Source organism: Symphalangus syndactylus, chromosome 9, assembly GCF_028878055.3.
Source record: "Symphalangus syndactylus isolate Jambi chromosome 9, NHGRI_mSymSyn1-v2.1_pri, whole genome shotgun sequence".
NCBI lineage: Eukaryota > Metazoa > Chordata > Mammalia > Primates > Hylobatidae > Symphalangus > Symphalangus syndactylus.
The window spans coordinates 40,157,258-40,177,405 of record NC_072431.2 but is presented as its reverse complement, the minus strand read 5'-3'; the positions used below and the strand labels follow the sequence as shown (position 1 = coordinate 40,177,405).

General features: G+C 34.7%; 1 protein-coding gene across 5 annotated transcripts in view; it reads left to right on the top strand.

Annotated features, from left to right (window-relative positions):
• The window catches only part of TANK (TRAF family member associated NFKB activator), a 98,367-nt gene that overhangs the window by 64,927 nt on the left and 13,292 nt on the right, over positions 1 to 20,148 (top strand). For all 5 annotated transcript variants that reach the window (XM_055291968.2, XM_055291965.2, XM_055291964.2 and 2 more), the window contains 2 exons: positions 709 to 817; positions 1,899 to 2,017. In XM_055291968.2, the coding sequence (XP_055147943.1) occupies positions 709 to 817; positions 1,899 to 2,017 (228 nt within the window). The remainder of the gene's footprint in view (positions 1 to 708; positions 818 to 1,898; positions 2,018 to 20,148) is intronic.

Here is a 20,148-nt window from a genome sequence, read left to right as displayed (position 1 = left end):
TCTGGTAATTGTGATACAACAGTTTCAAATTTGCTTGAATGTTTGCAGCATCTGTATTCCTCAGTACAAACTTGTCTTTTTTCATTGCTTTATTCTCACAGTCATTGCAATAAAATAGCAAAATGAATGGATTAACAATATAAGGGAAACTATGGCATTTAAGATAGACACCAAAGGTCATCCATATTCTCTTAATTTCTTAAAACTTAGTGGAGAAGTTTCTGGTCAGTATAATTTTATAGTTTGTATTTGTCCCTTTGATTTTTATCAACATTTCCTTAGTGTTTGTGTACTCTAGAAATAAATTTAGAAGTGTGTTTATTTGAAAGACACAAAATTTTTTAAGTTAGTATGTATTTTATAGCATCTGTTGTATCATTTGTGCTTTTTTTTTTTCATTAAGGAATAAATGCTAAATTACAGTTTTGATCTTTACTGAAGGATCAGGAAATCATAGACTGAATCCTTGACTGAAATGTCTTTAAATAAGATAATCTTTAAAACTTTTACGGTGTTTTAAGTATCTAAAATCACTGATGTTTGTAACAATTACAAGTACATTCCTGCAGCCAGTTTGTATCTCATAAATCACAATACCTGCAAAATGACAATGTGGGCAACTCATATCTATTTATATTATTAATGGACGGTAAATGTATGTTCATGTCTATCAGTGAATATCAGGCTAACTGGTTTTTATGTCAGCAGACTGAGAACTATGAGCAGAGAATACGTGAACAACAGGAACAGCTGTCACTTCAACAAACTATTATTGACAAGCTAAAATCTCAGTTACTTCTTGTGAAGTCCACTCAAGGTATGTTCATGTTAATTTTTTATGTATTTCTAGAACCTCTTGGTGAAAAGAAAGGTGTAAGTTGAGTTTTTCTATTTTATTCCTTCGTTGTTTCTCAATAGTTTTGATATTATAACTGGTACAGTTATATGTTATGTTTATTTAAATGAACACTTGCAGGATATGGGAAAGTGGACTTTCACATATTACTATACTATATGGTGGAACTCTAAGTTTATAAAACTTCCTAAGAAGCAATTTGCCAGTAAATAGCAGCAAAAGCTTTTGAAAACATCTATGCCTTTTGAACCAAAAATGCAAGTTCTAAGACTATATCATAAGAAAATATTTGTTCAGGTACTCAAAAATATATATGCAAGGATGTGTATCACAGTATAATTTCTAATCATGGAAAGCTAGAAACAAATATTCAATAGTTACAGTGATCTATGTGAATAGCTATGTAGCCAAGAAAAGTGATGATAATAGGTATTAACTTGTAAGAATATGTTGACCATATATAGCAAAATGAACAAAGCAGGATACATAAATAAGTGTTATTTTCATTTATGCAGAAAAAGGTGATTCTTGTGTGAATTTATATGTATAGGAAAAGAAGAATTCTGATAGAATATATAAACCAAAATATTAACTGGAATAATTCACAGGTGATAAAAATTTGGGTAGCATTTACTTTTTATTCTTTTTGGCTGTCTGCATTTTCTAATTTTCCTATAATAAGCATGGAGTCATAATACAAATAATTATCTTAAATAAGAAATGCATACCTGAAAATATGACTTATATAAAAGTTGAATTGTTGCTGACAGATGCAAAGAGCATATTTCTTGTTTTCTAAATTCTGCATATTTTACATACTGCTGGCTTTGAGAGAACAGGAGTTTTGTATGTTTGTTTAGTGGGAAGGAAAAAATATAAATGGACAACTTGTCAAAGTAACTATTACCTAAAGAATTTTCTGAAACTCCTACCTTAAAATCTATTCTCTTTATGGTTTCGAGTTTGTATTATTTTTTGCTTTGTCAGGTGGTACCAAAAATAAGGGTTTTCTGCTAATGTCCAAGAGGTTTTTGTCTTGCAGATAACAGTTATGGCTGTGTTCCTCTGCTTGAAGACAGTGAAACAAGAAAGAATAATTTGACTGTTGATCAGCCACATGATAAAGTGATTTCAGGAATAGCAAGAGAAAAACTACCAAAGGTAGACGTTGCTTCTGCAGAAAGCAGCATTTAAATGCTGATGCGTAACATAGCTTCCTCATTTTATTTTTCCGAAGTGATCTACCACTGGAATTCCAAACAGAAGTTCCATATACACAAATATGTGGCTTAAATATTTCTAAATAGAAGAACTATTTTCAAGTAAAATAAAGGCTAAGGTTTTGTATTTCCTACTGACCGTTTTTCTACATCACAAGCATTTCAACAAAGAAAAGATTTAACAAAGAAATAGGGCTGGGCAGAGTGACTCACTCCTGTAATTCAAACACTTTGGGAGGCCAAGGAGGGAGGATCACTTGAGCTTAGCAGTTTGAGACCAACCTGGGCAACACAGGGGGATCCCTAGCTCTACAAAAATAAAAAAATTAGCCACGCAGAATGGCACACGCCTGTAGTCCCAGCTACTCAGTAGGAGCATTGTTTGGGCCTAAGAGGTCAAGGCTGCTGCAGTGACCAATGATCGTGACACTGCATTCCAGTTTGGGTAACAGAGTGAGACCCTATCTCTAAATAAATAAATAAATGAATTAATGAACGAATGCCACATACATATGTACATATGTGTGTGTGTGGTATGTGTGTGTCTATATATAAATAAACAATGAAATAAAAGATTAAAATCAGGTAAATAATAAGACACAGATCAGATAATAGCTTTCTAGCTTTTTCTTCGATTGTCTCTGCTTAGTTTAAAAGAAAAATCCACCCAACTAGCTTAAGCAAAACTCTACTGAAGTAATACAGAAAGAAATAGTACATATCCACAAGGAGACATATACAAGGACGTTCATGCCATGGGTTAGAAACAACCTAAATATCCACCAATAACAGAATAGTCCAGCTTTAGAAGCTCTTTAGAAAAATTAAAATATACTAAATATATATTAATTTTCCTAAATTTTAATAGCAATGTTGAGTAAGGATGGAAATTACAAAATGATAAAATGGGAATACTTTATGTAGTTTGTTGTTGTTGTTGGTTTTGTTTTGTTTTCTTTTTGGATTTTTTTTGGATATGAAGTCTTGCTCTGTCACCCAGGCTGGAGTGCAGTGGTGCAATCTCTGCTCACTGCAACCTCCGCCTCCTAGGTTCCAGCAATTCTACAGGCGCATGCTGCCATGCCTGGCTAATTAGGATACTTTATGTAGTTTTTAAAACATAACATTAATGTTTGTGAAAACACAAATATGTAATAAAAGTATAAAAACCTGGACAGGAAGGGCACACATCTTCTTTAGAAAAACGATCACCTTTAGAATTGGGGAGAAAAGAGACTGTGATATCTGAGAAAGGAATAATGAGGGCTTCAGCAGTTATATCTGCAACTTTTTTTTTTTTTGATAGAGGAGAGCTAAGCAAGTATGCAAAATGTTAACACTTGTTAACTCAGTAGTATATATATGTATATTATATTATTCTCCACGTTTTCATAAGTCATTGAAATTTTATAAGTTTGAGAATGATATTTTTCATTAGATGAGTTGGCTTTTAGTGGGATGATACATATTTTGAATAAAATAAGAACTCCTAGCAAATAAGGTTTCTTAACATCAACAAGAACAATTAAATCGAGTGCTATATTTCTTTCTTTCCTTCTAAATAAAGTAGGAGATTTTCACTTTGTCAGGGTTTTTCAGTTACTGATTGCATAACTAAGACTATCTTATTATTTAACATCAAATCTGAGAAATCCAATTTTGAGAGCTTTTTTCTATAAATAAAAATTTTAGAATAAGAAGTTCTCTTGGTACCCCTTAGTACATATATTTTTATTTTAAACCATTCTTTGAGTCATTCAGTTTTCTTCACCCCTATTCGAATTTTCATTTATCTAAAAATGCTGATAAACACAGAAACCATGGCATTGAAATATACTAGGTTTATTTTGCAAAAGAGGAAATTGAGAAACAATGATTCTGACTTTTTGGAATACAATTTTGTTACTAGGCCTATTGTAGTACATTATAAAATTGTTGAATTACTATACTCACATAAATTTAGTGCTTAAATAAACAATATTTCTAATCTTCCTGTTTCAATGTCTTCCAAATGCCATTACTTAACCGCAAATTTAATAATAATTTATAGCATTCCTTTGAAAGTAATAGAATATCTCCAGTTTAAAGTATGTAGAAGGTAGTTTTGAAAATAAAACCTTGGTTAGAACAAAAGGGATGATGTGAAAAGCTCTAAGATATAGTAATAGTTTTGTTTTTTTAAATTTGGATAATTTGTTATTTATGAAAGTTTTAGAGTTTACTTTCAGTCAGTAAGTATCAAAAGCAGACCTTCAACGGAAATCTTTTTAAAAATTATATTTGTTTAAATTCTGTAAGCTAAGTATTTGATCTGTGAAATATATATTTGGATACCTGGGATGAAATTAAGTTTAAGTAACAAATTATTTCAGAGATAGCCTGTGTGCAAAGAATGAATAATATTACATCAATTGTAGCTATATTTTTAGGCAGATGGTAAGAGGAAAAGCTCCGAGTAAGGAATAAATCTAACTTCAGTGAGTTTATCTTAGTAAAGATAATTAATTATCTTAATAGTAGGGGAAAGGTTTATGTTTTAGCCACATTTTTATACTTTGAATAGCTCATCAACTCAATTTTCTTTGTAACCATTTAATAAAAATAAAAATTAACTGTCTTATATTTCAGCTTTCTCTTCTTTTATATATCTCTAGCCAAAGTGCTAATGAGCACTAAACGTATAAGGGATTAAAGAAAAGAGAAAATATATTCTAAAAGAATGGATAAATTAGATTTATTGAATATTTGAGAGTTGGCTGTATGCTTAATGTAAAAAATCAGGCCTATGTTAGAAAAAATACTGGCCCATCAAGCAATGGAAATTAAAATATGTTCCATTGGCCTATGTGCTGATCTATACTTAGTGGAGTTATAATTCACCTTTAGCTAATACAGGTGAAACCTTTCCTAAAGAACTCTGAATATATGGTTATATTCAAGCTTCTTCCACAATGAAAAAAATCTATGTCGGTTGCAGTTTTTTAAAAGTATGCACCCACAAGGATGAGAACTAGAAAGCATTATAGAGAAATGGTTACGGTGATGGTATGATTCTTTTTTATTCTATTTTTAATATACTTTAATATTATTGGTCTTCTGCAAAACTAATCTCTTTCTAGAAATCACATTCCCAGTCAATTGGCCTAGCTTCTATAATGATTTAGTAAGTTAACAGAAATGCTTTGAACCAGTAACAGAAGGAAGCCACTACGAGCCACCCACAGTCCTTTCCTCCTTCTGTTTGGTGGGTGGTTTGAGGATTTGTTTTCTTTAGACTATTTGTTTTGTTTAGGATTTTGTTTTGTCAGGATGTTTGAGAAGGGAAAGACTTGTGGACATTTTGGCAAATAGCCATTCTGTCTGCCTTGGAAAAAGAGACATAAAGTAGAGGAAAGAGGGATATTTGAAGGGGAAAGAGGCCCTTTTAGAAAATTTTACTTAAGAAACATGAAATTTATAGTTCAGTCTCTATTCATGTTATTCCTACACAAAAAGCATGCAAAAATCCTTTGACTTCTAAAGGGACAGAAAGAGGTAAAGACAAAGCCTCTATCATTAGATGACCCTTAGTACTCTGCTTGAGACAGTAGGGAAGGAAATACTCAGTTTAATGGAAAACCTTAGTTTTGTCTTTTGTACACCACAGTAATTTGCACAGTCTTTTGCATTATCTATCATATTATTCCAGACTTACCCCAAAACTTAGGGCTTAGAACGACAAATTTGCCTGAGTTTCTGTGTATCAGAAATTCTGCAGAGACTTACCTGGGTGGCCCTGACTCAGGGTCTCTTATGTTGAAGTCAGGATGTGGACAAGGACTGCAGTCATCCAAAGGCTTAACTGGTTGGAGGATGCACTTCCAAGATGAGTCACTCACATGACTGTTGGCAGGAGGCCTTTCTAGATGAGCCTCTCTGCACAAACTGATAGCTAACTTCACTCAAAGTAAGGGATCTGAGAGAGAGAAAGGTGCCCTCTGTGACGTAGTCTCAAAGTCGCATTCCTTCACTTCCACTTAATTTTGTTCATTAGAAGCAAGTCACTAAGTAGTGGGGCAAGAAATTAAGCTGCACCCCTTGAAAGGAAGAGTTTCAAAGTTTCGTAGATATATTTTAAAAGCAACACAGGTATTGTAGATTGTTTGTAGTGTACAGAAGAGGAGGTGAAAGATCAAGAGACAAGGGGGCTGATACTTAATTTACCTTATGACAAATATTGATGAAAGGTAAGGGAACTTAATATTCACTTAATAGTGAATTAAATTCCTGAATCGTATGATTATTAATCTTAAAGGGAAAAAAATCATAGTCTGTCATCTTAAGAACAATTTCAAAAATTCTAATATGAATATACTTTCCAGAGGAGAATAATAGCAATGCTTAGAGAACTAAGAAATTGTTTCATATTACTAATTCTTTTTTATAATGTTAAAAAATGAAAATGCAGGTAGGAAATCAGATAACAAAAATGCACACAATTATTCTTGACAAAGACTATTCATCTCTTGTTTACAGAACACCGTTGTCAGACGTAGTAACTTATGTCCATGTTAGCAATTACTGTTTACCTAACAAGTTTTGTATTTGTGTAACAAATATAAAGGCATTCTATAAAAATACAAAACTATAAATTGTCAGTTTAATTCACTTTTTTAAAAACCAGGATTGTAATGTACTGTGTCATTTATATAGTCTCAGAAATGAGATTTTTATGATTTGCTTCTGGGAAATAGTTTGGTTGCCAAACTAAATACTATCTTGAGTGTCTAGGTTTTGACAGAAATTGTTTGCCCTCATCTTTCTATGCTACTTTTTGTTCCTGTGGAGAATTATACAAAATTCTCAGGTGGTTTGATGCAAGAAAATATGTAGAAAGCAATAATATAGAAGACCAAAAATTTGGTGATATTGGTAAATTACTTTTCTTCATTTATCCGATAATTCTGAATTCATGATGTATACTTAACACTGCCAACCACTGGAGAGCAAAGCAATGTTGTCCCTGTCTTCTGGCTTAAAGTCTTGATGTAATAATTAACATTATTGAATGTTGAAAAGTTATTTCAGATTCTAGGATCCAAAATATGAAGTGAACACGTATAAGTTCACTAATTAAATAGAGTTTATGTGTTCTCATGTCTATATATTTCTAATTTATTCTTTATACATGTCTTTATTTTTCATCTGAGTTAATCAAAAACTCAAGTAAATGACAAGTGCAGTTGTTACTGAAAGATGTCAGTTAAACAGTTTTCAGATTTCAAATATAGCTATCATTGTGATTAGATCAGCAGATATGGTGGCTTTGAGGAACAAGAAAGATTTTTTAGGTTTAGAGTGGTATAAACAGTGATATAGCTGTGGAGCTGGCAATTGCAAGCAGTAAGATGTGCTGTACCTGACAATTGCAAGTAAATATAGAAGCTCTGACATGTTTGAAGAAAGCTGTTGTCTAAAAAGTCATTTGTCAATCACTTACACAAGAAGTAGTTATTGAACTCCTATTTGCCAAGCCTTGCTAGTCATTAACAGAAATACAAAAAACAAAACACAGCAATAGCAATAGTATTGTAATAGACAACATCTATCCCCTTTAAGGAGCTATAGTCTGGTTGGGGAAATGACGATTTGGAGACCTACAGCAATTAGCAAGCATTATAAGATAATGTAAAGTCCTAATTATATAACAAAATGAAACTCCGTCTCTACTAAAATACAAAAATTAGCCGGCCGTGGTGGCAGGCACCTGTAATCCCAGCCACTTGGGAGGCTGAAGCAGGAGAATCGCTTTAACCCGGGAGGTAGAGGTTGCAGTGAGCTGAGATCCCGCCACTGCACTCCAGCCTAGGTGACAAGAGTGAAACTCCATCTAAAAAAAAAAAAAAAAAAAGAAATTCTAACTATAATTTTATGGCATAGATAAAACATATAGGACTTTAATTTAAAAATTAAAATTCTCAGTGGGCTTAAGGTAGGCTTGATCAAGGGCCCAAAATGTAAGTTCGAGTACAGAAAAGAAGACAAGTTCTTACTTGCCTTTATCTTGGTTATGTGTGCGTAGAGAAGTAAAGTTAAATTTTCTACAAGACTTTTTCTTGTAGGGTAATTTCTAGACAAGAGCCAGAATTATTCTAGGTCACTTGGGAGAACATTATGTATGTAAACTGAAAGCTAAAACTGAGGGTTTTGAATGAGCCATTTCATTTACCATAACCATTTTTAGGTGACATAATCATGGCTTCAGAGGAGAAAGTGCTTTCTACCTTTTTCTTACTTTATTCTATAGACAGTCCTTCAGTGAGTGGCATTTACGCATGGTCTGCTCCTTCAATTATGTATAGCAGTTTTGGCAGGCAGTACGTGAACTTGAACTCTGTTTTGCTTTCTGATCTTCTGTAGCTAATAAAATCCTAATCTCTCAGGTCTAGGTCTTAGATGGCATCCCCATCCTTACACTGTTCATATCTTATATACACTAGACTTCGAGTGCAGTGCCCACTTAGGGATCCTCGTCTGAGTTTTGGGCCCCTGTAGCTTCTCTCAACACTCCAGACACTTTCTGTTGCAAGTCTCTTAAACCACGTTTGTTAAGTTGCTATGTGTCGTCCAAGTACCTGGTTTTATATTCATTGTAAAAGCTTTAAAATGGTTTGTAGGTAAATGATAAATATGTTTTTCATCATTTGAACAAAAGCTAAAAATTGGGCCATTAGTCAACATATTTAACTACTAAGTGATTTCTATGGAAAAGCCAAATCTCATTTACATCATCTAAACACATAGCACCTCTTCTAAGAGAGGAACTTGAAATAAATGTAACTGCATGTGTTTGTTACTCAACTTTTTAAAAATTTGCCCCTAAATTCCTTTAATGTTTAATCTTTTCTTTCCATCTTTTATCATACAGAAATAGTGATTATGCACACTGTACAATGGCACAGGCCAGTATAGGCTGGGGCTTAGAGAACTGGAGAAAAACATGTGTTTGTGTGTAGTACCTCAAGTACTCCTTGCCTTGCAGTCCAAAGCAAATGCACCGCTTCTCCTGGTTTTCTTTCTAGAAACTGCATTATATATACCCTATTTTTATATATAATGCTTCTATATTACTCCTCTTTGGAGACTAGCCTTTTTTATAGACTTTCTGGTAGAATATTAATTAGAAAGGAAAACAACTATCTTCAACCAATTTATTCATTAAAAGTTCAGTTTTTTCCGAAGTGTCATAATACATAAACTTTCTTTTTTTTTTTTTTTTTTGAGACAGGGTCTCACTCTGTCACCCAGACTGTGGTGCAGTGGCGCCATCTTGGCTCACTGCAACCTCCACCTCCCAGGCTCAAGCGAATCTCCTGCCTCAGCCTCCCGAATAGCTGGGATTACATGCATGCACCACCACACCTGGCTAATTTTTGTATTTTTAGTAGAGATGAGGTTTCACTATGTTGGCCAGGCTAGTCTCGAACGCCTGACCTCCAATGATCCACCTGCCTCGGCCTCCCATAGTGCTGGGATTACAGGCGTGTGCCACTGGCCTGGCCGATACACAGACTCTTAAGAAAAAAAATACTGATATCCAAAACATTTTAATAATTACATTGAAATTTTCTATTGCAGAAACTTTGCTTCCAAATCTAAATTATTAATTAATCCTAACCCTTTCCTGCTCTGGGTTTGTGTTTTTGAATTCAGTACATCATCTTACAGTTTTTGCTTTTGTTAAAATACTGGAAATAATTTTGAGGACGAAAAGAAAATAAGAAGTGATATGTCACCTTCTAAATTCTCTTTGCTAACTTAGAAGCAAATTTGAATGTCTTTAGTATGGCTTTTCTCTCCTTATTTCCCCTATCATCCCTTTTCTCACACTTCCCTTTATTTAAAACTCGTCTTCAAAGCACACAAAATAGAATCGAAAAGAGTCTATCCAGCCCTGATTTCTCTTGGCCAAGGCATGAAAGGCTGTTCTCTCAACCTCGATAGGTAAGGAATAGCCCCCTGTCCACCTCCGTCTTAGTCTGTATTGCTGTAAAGGAATACCTGAGGCTGGGTGATTTATAAAGACAAAGGGTTTATTTGGCTCATGATTTTGATATCTGTAAAAGTTCGAGATCGGACATCAGCATCTGGCAAGGGCCACAGGCTGCTTCCACTCATGGCAGAAGGCAAAGAGGAGCCAGCATTGCAAAGATCCCATGATGAGAGAGGAAGCAAGAGAGAGAGGGGAGGTGGCAGACTCTTTTTAACAACTAGTTTTCTCAGGAGCTAAAAGAGTAAGAACTCACTCACCTGCCATCCTTACCCCCACAGCCCCCAGGATTTCTCTGTTCATGAGGGATCTGCCCCCATGACCCAGACCCCTCCCATTAGGCACCACCTCCAACATTGGGGATCAAATTTCAAAATCAGATTTGGAGGTGACAAGTATCCAAACTATAGCACCCACAAACCATCTAGTTTATCTTATTATTATAACCTGTCATCCTAAAAGTTCTCAAAATCTGGCTGGGTGCAGAGGCTCACGCCTGTAATCCCAACATTTTGGGAGGCCAAGGTGGGTGGATCACTTGATGTCAGGAGTTTGAGACCAGCCTGGCCGTGATGAGACCCTGTCTCTACTAAGAATACAAAAATTAGCCAGGCATGATGGTGAGTGCTTATAATCCCAGCTACTCTGGAGGCTGAGGCAGGAGAATCGCTTGAACCCAGGAGGTGGAGGCTGCATGAGCCAAGATCACACCACTGCACTCCAACCTGGGCAAGAGTGAGACTCTGTCTCAAAAAAAAAAAAAAAAAAAAAAAAAATCTAAATCTGTTGTGAAGGTATTTTTTTTTCCAGTGTTATGAAATACTTCTACATTCAACCTGCTGTGATTTTTTTTGGTTGAATTATATGATGAAAATTCAGCCTCAAATAGATATTGTAGTTGAAAAAGGGAAGAGTATTTTAATAGCCTTTTTAGTGATTGTGGATGGTCTTTAGTACTGCACTAAAACTTGATAGTGTCTTAAAATGTTAGCTGCAATATGGAATCTGAAACCATATCAGTGAACTTTTCTGCTGCATTAAAAGCTGTTGGTCTATCTTGTACTTTGAGTACGTCTTTTACTAATGTATGATTCTGTAACATCATGAATCAGTCATTTGGAAAATATTGGTTCACTAAGTTGTGTAGATCTTGCAAATGTTGACCTATTATATTTTAAAATCACATTTAACATCATCACTGATCGCATCAGAAAAGTCTTTTAAGTATTGGGCATCTGTCAAGCTTACTGTGACAGGTACAGGTTTTCCAAAATTTTAATTTTCACTTGAAAGCTCAAATTTTATCATTGGCAACGAATCTTGTCAGTTGCTTTCCTTAACATGACAGGCTAACTTCATTTGCTTTTGAGAAAATGTCTGAATAACCATAGCTTGTGTGTCAGTCATTCTTTCAAGCAAAAATGGCATTCCATTAGAAAAGTAACTAGTTTACTTGCAACTCAAATAGTTGCACAAGTACTTTTCCCCAAGACAATAATTGTACTTCAGTATGCAGCAGAAGTCCTTTTGTGTATACTTCCCATTTTGTCACACAAAATATTAAAAATATGTTGAGATCAAGTTTCAAAAACTTAATCATTTTTACTGCCTTATTAAGGACATTCTTAGTTAAAACTGCCTTTTTTTTTTGCTGTTTTTTTTTTTTTTTTTTTTTACTGAGTGTGTGACATTGAAGAATACAGTGACAACAGTTTGATATGGCCTTAGTCATACTCGGGCACCAGCAGTTTTATTCATTGTTTGTGCATCATCAGTCTAAATGCCAACACAGTAAAAAATGCAAATATTAATAATATCTTAATTGTGACAACAGTTGATTTCAATTATGTCAGGCTCTGGGATTTCATTTTATTCTACTTACAAGCTAATAAGTTACTCAGTTACTGTTTCATGGGTGGGTACTGGAGGAAAACAGAAAAGTGAATCAGAGAAAAAGGACTTTATTATTTACAGTAAAGCTAGTAGCCAAGAACATCTTATTTTCACTGGTCCTGCCTAGGAGGTAACACAGACACAGATGACGCTTATACATGCAATGGTTACATTAAAGGAGAGGCATGTTGAGCTTGGGAAACCCACCATTTTATAGCAGGCAGAAAGCATGCCTGCTCTTTGTCCAAGAGGGAGACATTACCTAGTCTTTCAAATTTGCTCTCTGCAAACACAAGCCTGAGAAAAGCCTCAGGCAAAGAACAGTGAGATTCTTGTATTCCTGACATGAACAGCAAAAATGTGCCAGGATGCTCAGGGGCCATGGCAGATTACCTCTCCCAATAGTGGATCCCTTGAAAGGCTCTTGGGACCTTTAAGGATCTTGGACCATATTTTGAGAACCACTGGTTTAACCAGATTATAATTTCCTGTTAGAAAAAAATCATATTGCCTTTTTCTCAGCAAGTTACTTTTCATACTCCTGATAAAATGTCATGTTCTAAGAATATTCCAGCATCTCCTCAGGAACCTTTATTTGTACATGGAGGTCCTAGTGCTTCCTCATCAGTTCTTTTCACATACATTGGATAATGAGTTGTTTTACATCTTCATACTTTAAATGATGATGCTTGTAAATTAATCTATATTAAGTCTAGAACAGACTCTGAATTTTGACTATAATTTGTTAAAAGATAGTTTGATAGTAGATATCTGCATTTTCTAGTATGTTCCATAAAACCCTAGGACTATGAAGTGCTGCATACTAGGTACTCTGGTAATTTTTAAAGGCACAAGACTGTATCTGTGATCTGAAATCAATACTAAGAAAACCACTTAGCTTTGTTTAAGTACAGGATCTTCAGCTAACACTCTTCCCAGTATTGTATTTTAACATCCTCTAACTGGATTCGTAGTTCCCTCTAAGATACTGCTAGATTTTGAGGGTAGAGGAGGAGGAAGAGTCACCTAATTTTTCATTTGCACCGGTACACTCTGAGCTTCTCTGCTGCTTGGTTAAGCAGTGTCTTGCTATGTTACGAAAGCTGATTTCCTGAAAGATTTTTTTTCTTTGCCAGTTAGTCATCTTTATATACTTATGCTCTAAGCTATGTATCTTAGAATCCTAATAAAACTATTGTATAGCAGTTTCCACACATTCTGCGTTGTCATTAACCTGTGGTTTTTGTCTCCCTCCCTGTAAGTCCCTTTTGGAAACAATTCTTTGTCTCCCTCCCTGATAAGTCCCTTTTGGAAACAATTCTAAGATGAGCATCTTTTGTTGTCTCTTTCCTATTATGTTTGTAGTGTGATTTTTGCATTTAAGCTTAGTTTCCTCTAAGTAATTCCATATTTGATGGATTTACTCGTTGTTACTTCTACTCCTAATTTCTCTTGACTATTTAACATTAAAGACAGCATATTTCCCTCTACATTTTATCTTAATAATATTATAGAGAGCCACTGACTTGTCTGTATTCTCTAAAAGTTACATCTGGACCATATGTCTGCTAGATGGCCAAATGGCCACAGTGAATCTCCTTGCTTTCCTTCTTGCCTCTGCTACTTGAACATTCTCTCCTGCCTTCTCTTTTTTACCTGTGCTGCAGCCTGAGACTCCTCACTTCTGTCCTCATCTCGTTTCTCATCTTATCCTGAGCCGTGAGCATAAAGTGATAACTTTTTGATAAAGCTGAATCTAAAACTATTCTTCCTACTTTTTTTCTTTTTGATAAATGTTCATTCCCCTTTGACATGACGAAGATACTAGGTCTTGGTAGTTTGTTTATTTTTTACTAAGTTCTTTCTTGGCCAAAAAAAAGAAAAAAAAGTTGGTGAGGCCCCCAGTTTTGAATTTTACTACTCAGGAAAGGCCTAAGCGCAGTTTCTTTAGGGTTTCTCCTGCCCTAAGATTTTTCGATGCTGACAGGAAAGAAGACAAGTTCTTATTTGCCTTTATCTTGGTTATGTGTGCATAGATACGTAAAGTTAAATTTTCTACAAGATTTTGATGGAAAAAGGATAATTTCTACACAAGAGCCACAATTATTCTAGGTCACTTGGGAGAACATTATGTAAACTGAAAGCTAAAACTGAGAGTTTTGAATGAGCCATTGCATTTACCATAACCATTTTTAGGTGACATAATCATGGCTTCAGAGGAGAAAGTGCTTCCTATCTTTTTCTTACTTTATGGACAGAATGCTGCTGTAAACATTTGTATGCAGGTTTCTGTGTGAACATAAATTTTGAAGTGCCCAGGAATGCATTCATTGGGTCATGTAGTACTTACATGTTTGGAGTTTTTGTTTGTTTATTTTAAGAAACGGACAAAATGTTTTCTAGAGTGGTGAAGGGTATTGGTAGTTTTGTTTTTTACAGGCAGTGAACTTGATTAGCTCAGGGTAAGTGTCACTCCTATGGAGAGGGGCAGCTCCAATCTCAGTTCAATCCTTAGAGCTTTAGCTGCAAAGCTTTTAGTCTCACTCAACTTGGGGACTGCCAGAGACTTGGGCTGAATTTAAACGCGGAATTTAAGGTTCTCAAATTCTCTAGGGCTCCTTTCCTTCACTCTCTGGTGACCATGGTTATGATCTCATTCTCCTTCTTGATTCTTCCAGCCGGAATGTTAGTGAGCTTTGTTATTGGAATTTCAGCCACTACTGTGCCTCTACTGCAGTGTGGCCATCATCAGGACAAAACCATAGAAAACTGGGAATGTGCTCTAAGCCAATTACTTACTACACTTTTTGACTCTCCTCGAATATGTGCAAAGTTCGGTCTTCAATATTTTCAGGTAGTTGGTTTGTGTGTGTGTGTGTGTGTGTGTGTGTGTGTGTGTGTGTGTTGTCCAAAGTTTATAACTGTTATTTGCAGAAGAATGGTTTGTTAGGTGCTCACTCCTCCACAATGGAATCTGAGCTCCTAAAGTCTAGTTTTTTGGTTTTTTTCTGGCTGAGCATGGTCAGGATATGGTCCAAAATCACCCAACATATAAAGAACCCAGAAAATGTGACCCAGTTATAAGAGAACAGACATCAACCCTAAGATGATTCAGACACTGAAATTATCAGACAAGGACTTTATCAGCTACTATAACTATACCCAGTCTTTTATTAAAAGATAGCTGGGGAGGCAGGAAGGGAGTTAAGCTTTCCAGAGAGGATAGAATTACCAGTAGGGTACTCCACCCATTGTCATGCTTTGTCAAATGCTTAACTTCTATGCCAAGTTTGAGAAATACTATGAAATTTTGTCAAAGAAAATACTGCCAAATTGCCTATGTTAACAAGTGACTCGTTTGGCAAAACTTGAGTAAATCTATCTTAAGTTATTTTTGGATGTACATTTCTATTTGTACGATACATCCTTGAGAACACAGCAAAAAAAAGGCTATACCAAAGGTTTCCCCTCCCACCCTGGGCAATATTTAAGCATCAAAACATGGCCTGTAACTGCTTCTCAGTGATAAATATGTTTTTTATTGTATGACAGGAAGATTTTAGAATCTTAAAATTAGTTTGCCTTGGTGCAATATGTAAATGTAACCATTCTTTATCTCCAACCCTATGCTGGATAACTGTACCACTTAGCTTCTCCAGCAGCCAAGCATTATGGCTAAGTAGTTAAAGCTACTGGGGCAAAAAGGCTTGTGTTCCAATCACAGCTACTCTGCCTGCCAAACTATACACAAATTATTTGATCTCTTCAAAGCAAATTTTAAAATCATAATTAAATACGTAATTCAGAAGATTTTGTGGCTTACCAGGTACAGTGGCGTGCACCTATAGTCCCAGCTACTTCGGTGGCTGCAGCGGGAAGACTGCTTGAGTCCAGAAATTTGACTCCAGTCTGCTCAACGTTGCAAGACCTCCATCTCAAAATAAGCAGATTTTGTGATTTCAGTTAAATAAGTAATACATGCAAATTGCTTAAATAATAGCTATTTTCAAGAAGATAGCTTCTGTTCTTCATGGTGTAGTGGTATAACACTAAACTTGTGGTTAAAGGATTTTTCCAAATCAGTTCATTTTTTCTTTTTTGAGACGAGTTCTTGCTGTGTTGTCCAGGCTGGTCTCAAACTCCTCCCTCTCAGCCTCCCTAGTAGTTAGGATTACAGGAGCACACCACCATGCACAGCATAGATCAGTTCATTTTAAATGTAGTGTTTGGGGAAAGAGTGAAAGGAGTGTGAGAAATCTTAATTAAATTGGTCACTTAAGTTACACAGTTTCTATTTTGCATTAAAAAAGCATCTCCACAATTAAATATTTCTTCCCTTTAAAGAAATAAATTCAGAAAGATACATGCAAAAGATACCTAATACAAAGTGAAAGACTTAGAAGACAGATAGTAGAAAAGTAGTATTCATCTCATTCTACAAATTAACTTTGATAGTAGTGAAGTTACAGTAATTGTGGCAGTACTGGTAAAGGATTTTACCTTTTCTGAAACAATATGTTTTATTGTAGCATTGAATCAGTAGAGATTGTGGGGATGGGTTATGTTAAACCACAACCCAATAAAGAACTTGGAAGTAATTAGGGTGTTTAATTTTATTTTTATATTGTTTATTTTCTTGCCACTTCCTTCAGAACTCTGGGATGGATCCCATTTTGCCCTGGAGTTGTTCCCACACTGGCAGTGGGTTTGCCTAGCACACTGTATCACACAGAACAGACAAGGCTCCTAGGATTTGTGTTTCTCTTGCTTTGCTAGATTTTCAGGAATGTTAATGAGGGTGAGAGAACCATAGATTTTATATGGCCATAAGTTCTTTTAGATTAAATACAATATCCTTTTTTTTTTTTTTACCTTTTGTCCTCAAACTTTTATATACTATTCTTCTGTTTATTCTTATCAAATATCTTTTTGTAATTTTTTTTCTGGTCCTGTTTTATACCTTAATCGTTTTCTGTCTCAGCCCTTTTTTCACTTTCTCCCTAGTTCAGCTGTATCCAGTGCTTGACGTCACCATAACATCTTTTGTCTCAGTATATGTAGACTGGTAAGGAAATATTCAACCTCAGTTCCTCCTTTAACATTTCATTCTTAGATCTCAAAAATCTAAGTGACAAATGAATCTTTATTTTCAGTTTTTTTCCTACTACTTACTTTTCCTTTTTCTGTAGTGAATTTTATCAAGCTAACATTTATACCTATTCTGTAGTTTATATTCCCTCTACCAATCCATCCCATCCCACCTTGGCTTATTTCTTGGTTTACATTGATCTAAGTAAGGGGGATTCTCGTTTCTGTTTTAAAAGCATATTTCTATTTAGCCTTATCCAGAAACGAAATAAAACATTGACTACATTCAGTTGCCTGAGCTAGCTAAAAATAAATATTCCTTTGCATGCAAGGATCGTAACTAAAGTTTAAAGGGAGTCTTTGATATGAACACTGGAGTAGAGTGAAATACGTATCATTGAAAATTAACCTTCTTTACTTAATAGAAGCCTTTTAAAGTTTAGGTTTCTTACATACATATGAGAGAATACACATCTTGTTAAAAGAGTTTAGTCAGAATTATCTTTAGAAATTCCATAACTCAGCTGGGCGCAGTGGCTCACGCCTGTAATCCCAGCACTTTTCGGAGGCCGAGGTGGGCAGATCACCTGAGGTCAGGAGTTCGAAACCAGCCTGACCAACATGTTGAAACCTCGTCTCTACTAAATATACAAAAATTACTCGGGCATGGTGGTGGGCACCTGTAATCTCAGCTACCTGGGAAGCTGAGGCAGGAGAATCACTTGAACCCAGGAGATGGAGGTTGCAGTGAGCCAAGATCACGCCACTGCACTCCAGCCAGGGCAACAAAAGCGAGATTCTGTCTCAAAAAAAGAAAAAAAAAAAAATTCCGTAACTCAATTTTATTTTACTGACTTTAATTGCTTAAAATTTTTAAGAAAAAATATGGTTTTGAATGATAATTTTTATTTCTTTTCTATATCTTTCCAATTTTTTATAAAAGGAATAAAATAATTTCACTTTTACTATCAACTATAACAAAAGCAGGTGTTAAGGAAAATGTACATTTCTTTCTTTGAGAGGTTGATACCTAACATATCCTAAAATGGGAAACAAAAACATTTTTGATTATTTTTGCATCAATAATAAAGCCTGATTTGGAGTAATGAAATATTAACCACTTTTTTTTCTCCTTCTTAAATATCACTGCATATTCAACTGTCCCTTGAACATATATTTTTGATATAATACCCATCTAGGGAGAAGCTTAAATTGACTTACACTAAATCAAAATCCTCCCAATTCACATAAGAAATTTAAGGAAACATTTTACATCTTCCAACTGTTTCAGATGTGTTTATCTTAATGGATTTAGTTGAATGACTTACCCAGCGACATACTGGAAGTGTATATGAAAAGTATGATGTGTAAAACTCTTATTTCAGCATTCATTCCACAAGTTCAGCATTTCCAAACTAGTACTTGGAACAGTTTATGATGTTAAGTATTTTAAGTTTTAGTACCTCAAAATAAATTCATTTTTTGAATGATTTAATGCCTAAAATCTCCTAAAATATAATGTTCAAAATTCCCTTGCTTTCTTATTTGAAGTTACAACTTCATCTTCCTGCAGTACAGAGCCCACTTGGATTATATTTGAGAATAGAAAGAAAAATACAAGTTATCCTTACTCTATGAGATGCTCAACAAACTGATTAATCTTTATTAAGATAATGCATTGAGAAAAAGTCTGACTTTCTGGGAAAGTGTTGAAGTTGCCATTGATTATACTAATCCTAAATCCTTTGAAAAATTAATGATTGTTTTCAGAAAGTTGTATCAGACTGCTATAATGGAAGATAGCATTAACATGTTATGCCCCATTCTAAATAAACCCAACTTCAAAATGTCTGTCAGAAAACCGTTTACTTTTTTTTTTTTTTTTTTTAAGTAACATGTTAAGAGGTCCCTTTCTGAAAATTTTTCTTGGGTACTGGGAACTCAGAATTTTCATTTGAAATATATTAACAGCTTTATTTGGCATGAATGATAAAAGGTGCAGTGTATTGCCTAGTACAACCAGTAATACTTTTTTCAGTAAGAATAAAAACAAAAATAATAGTAAGCAGAGCTGTGTTCCTAACCCCAAAGAAGCTGAAGACCTTAGTTTAGATACTTCATAGGAATTCTTTAAGGAGTCCTCCTTTACCTCCTGCCAATACACTGAAGGAATCTTTTCTTGATAAATTCACCCACACTAATTATCAAATCTAAACATCACAGAAGTAAGTTAGCATCAATTATTTACCAAGCAAGACAAAGGTTGTCATTTTTTTCCTATCTTTTCCTTCAGCCCTCTTCATCCCCATTCGTTTTCAATACTTCTTTAATCTCAGAAGCAATCATTCCTAGTTTATGTCAAAGTCAGGACTTTGGAATTTGGAGCACTATCTTTACCACTTTCTGTAACTATCTCCAGTTTTAGGCTAAAACTACAGAGCATTACTGTTTTGTTTTGTTTTGTTTTGATTTTTGTTTTTGTTTTTTTTGAGACAGTCTTGCTCTGTCGCCCAGGCTGGAGTGCAGTGGTACAATCTTGGCTCACTATAAGGAGGTCATTCCATTTAATATATAGTCACTTATTTTATGATTTGTTTGACATATTAAATTGTCAAATGTAAGTATTCTCTTAATATACCTCTTCTCTGATTTTGTTGATATAGACTTAGTGATAAAATCTTTTAAAAGTTTGTTTTCGTATTTGTAGTGTTCTGACTGGCTGGCTAGCTATAAAATGTTGCCTTTCTTCCTAGTCCACACTAAAATCCATTGAGTGTTCTAATTGCACAAAACACCATAGAAAAACCTTGTCTACCACTTTTAAAAACAAACTGTGAATGTGAAAATATCTTCTGATGTGACTGCATTATAAAGCTCAATACAGCAGTTTTAATCCAGAAGAATATATGATCTGAATGTTTGTCAAACACGTGATATGCAGCAACAAAATAATCTTTATTTTACTTCAGCCTGACAATATAATGTATAAAATCACAAATTATTTGTATTGGCAAGATTTTATTTTACTAATTCTGAGATACTATAAAAATAATACTGTCTAT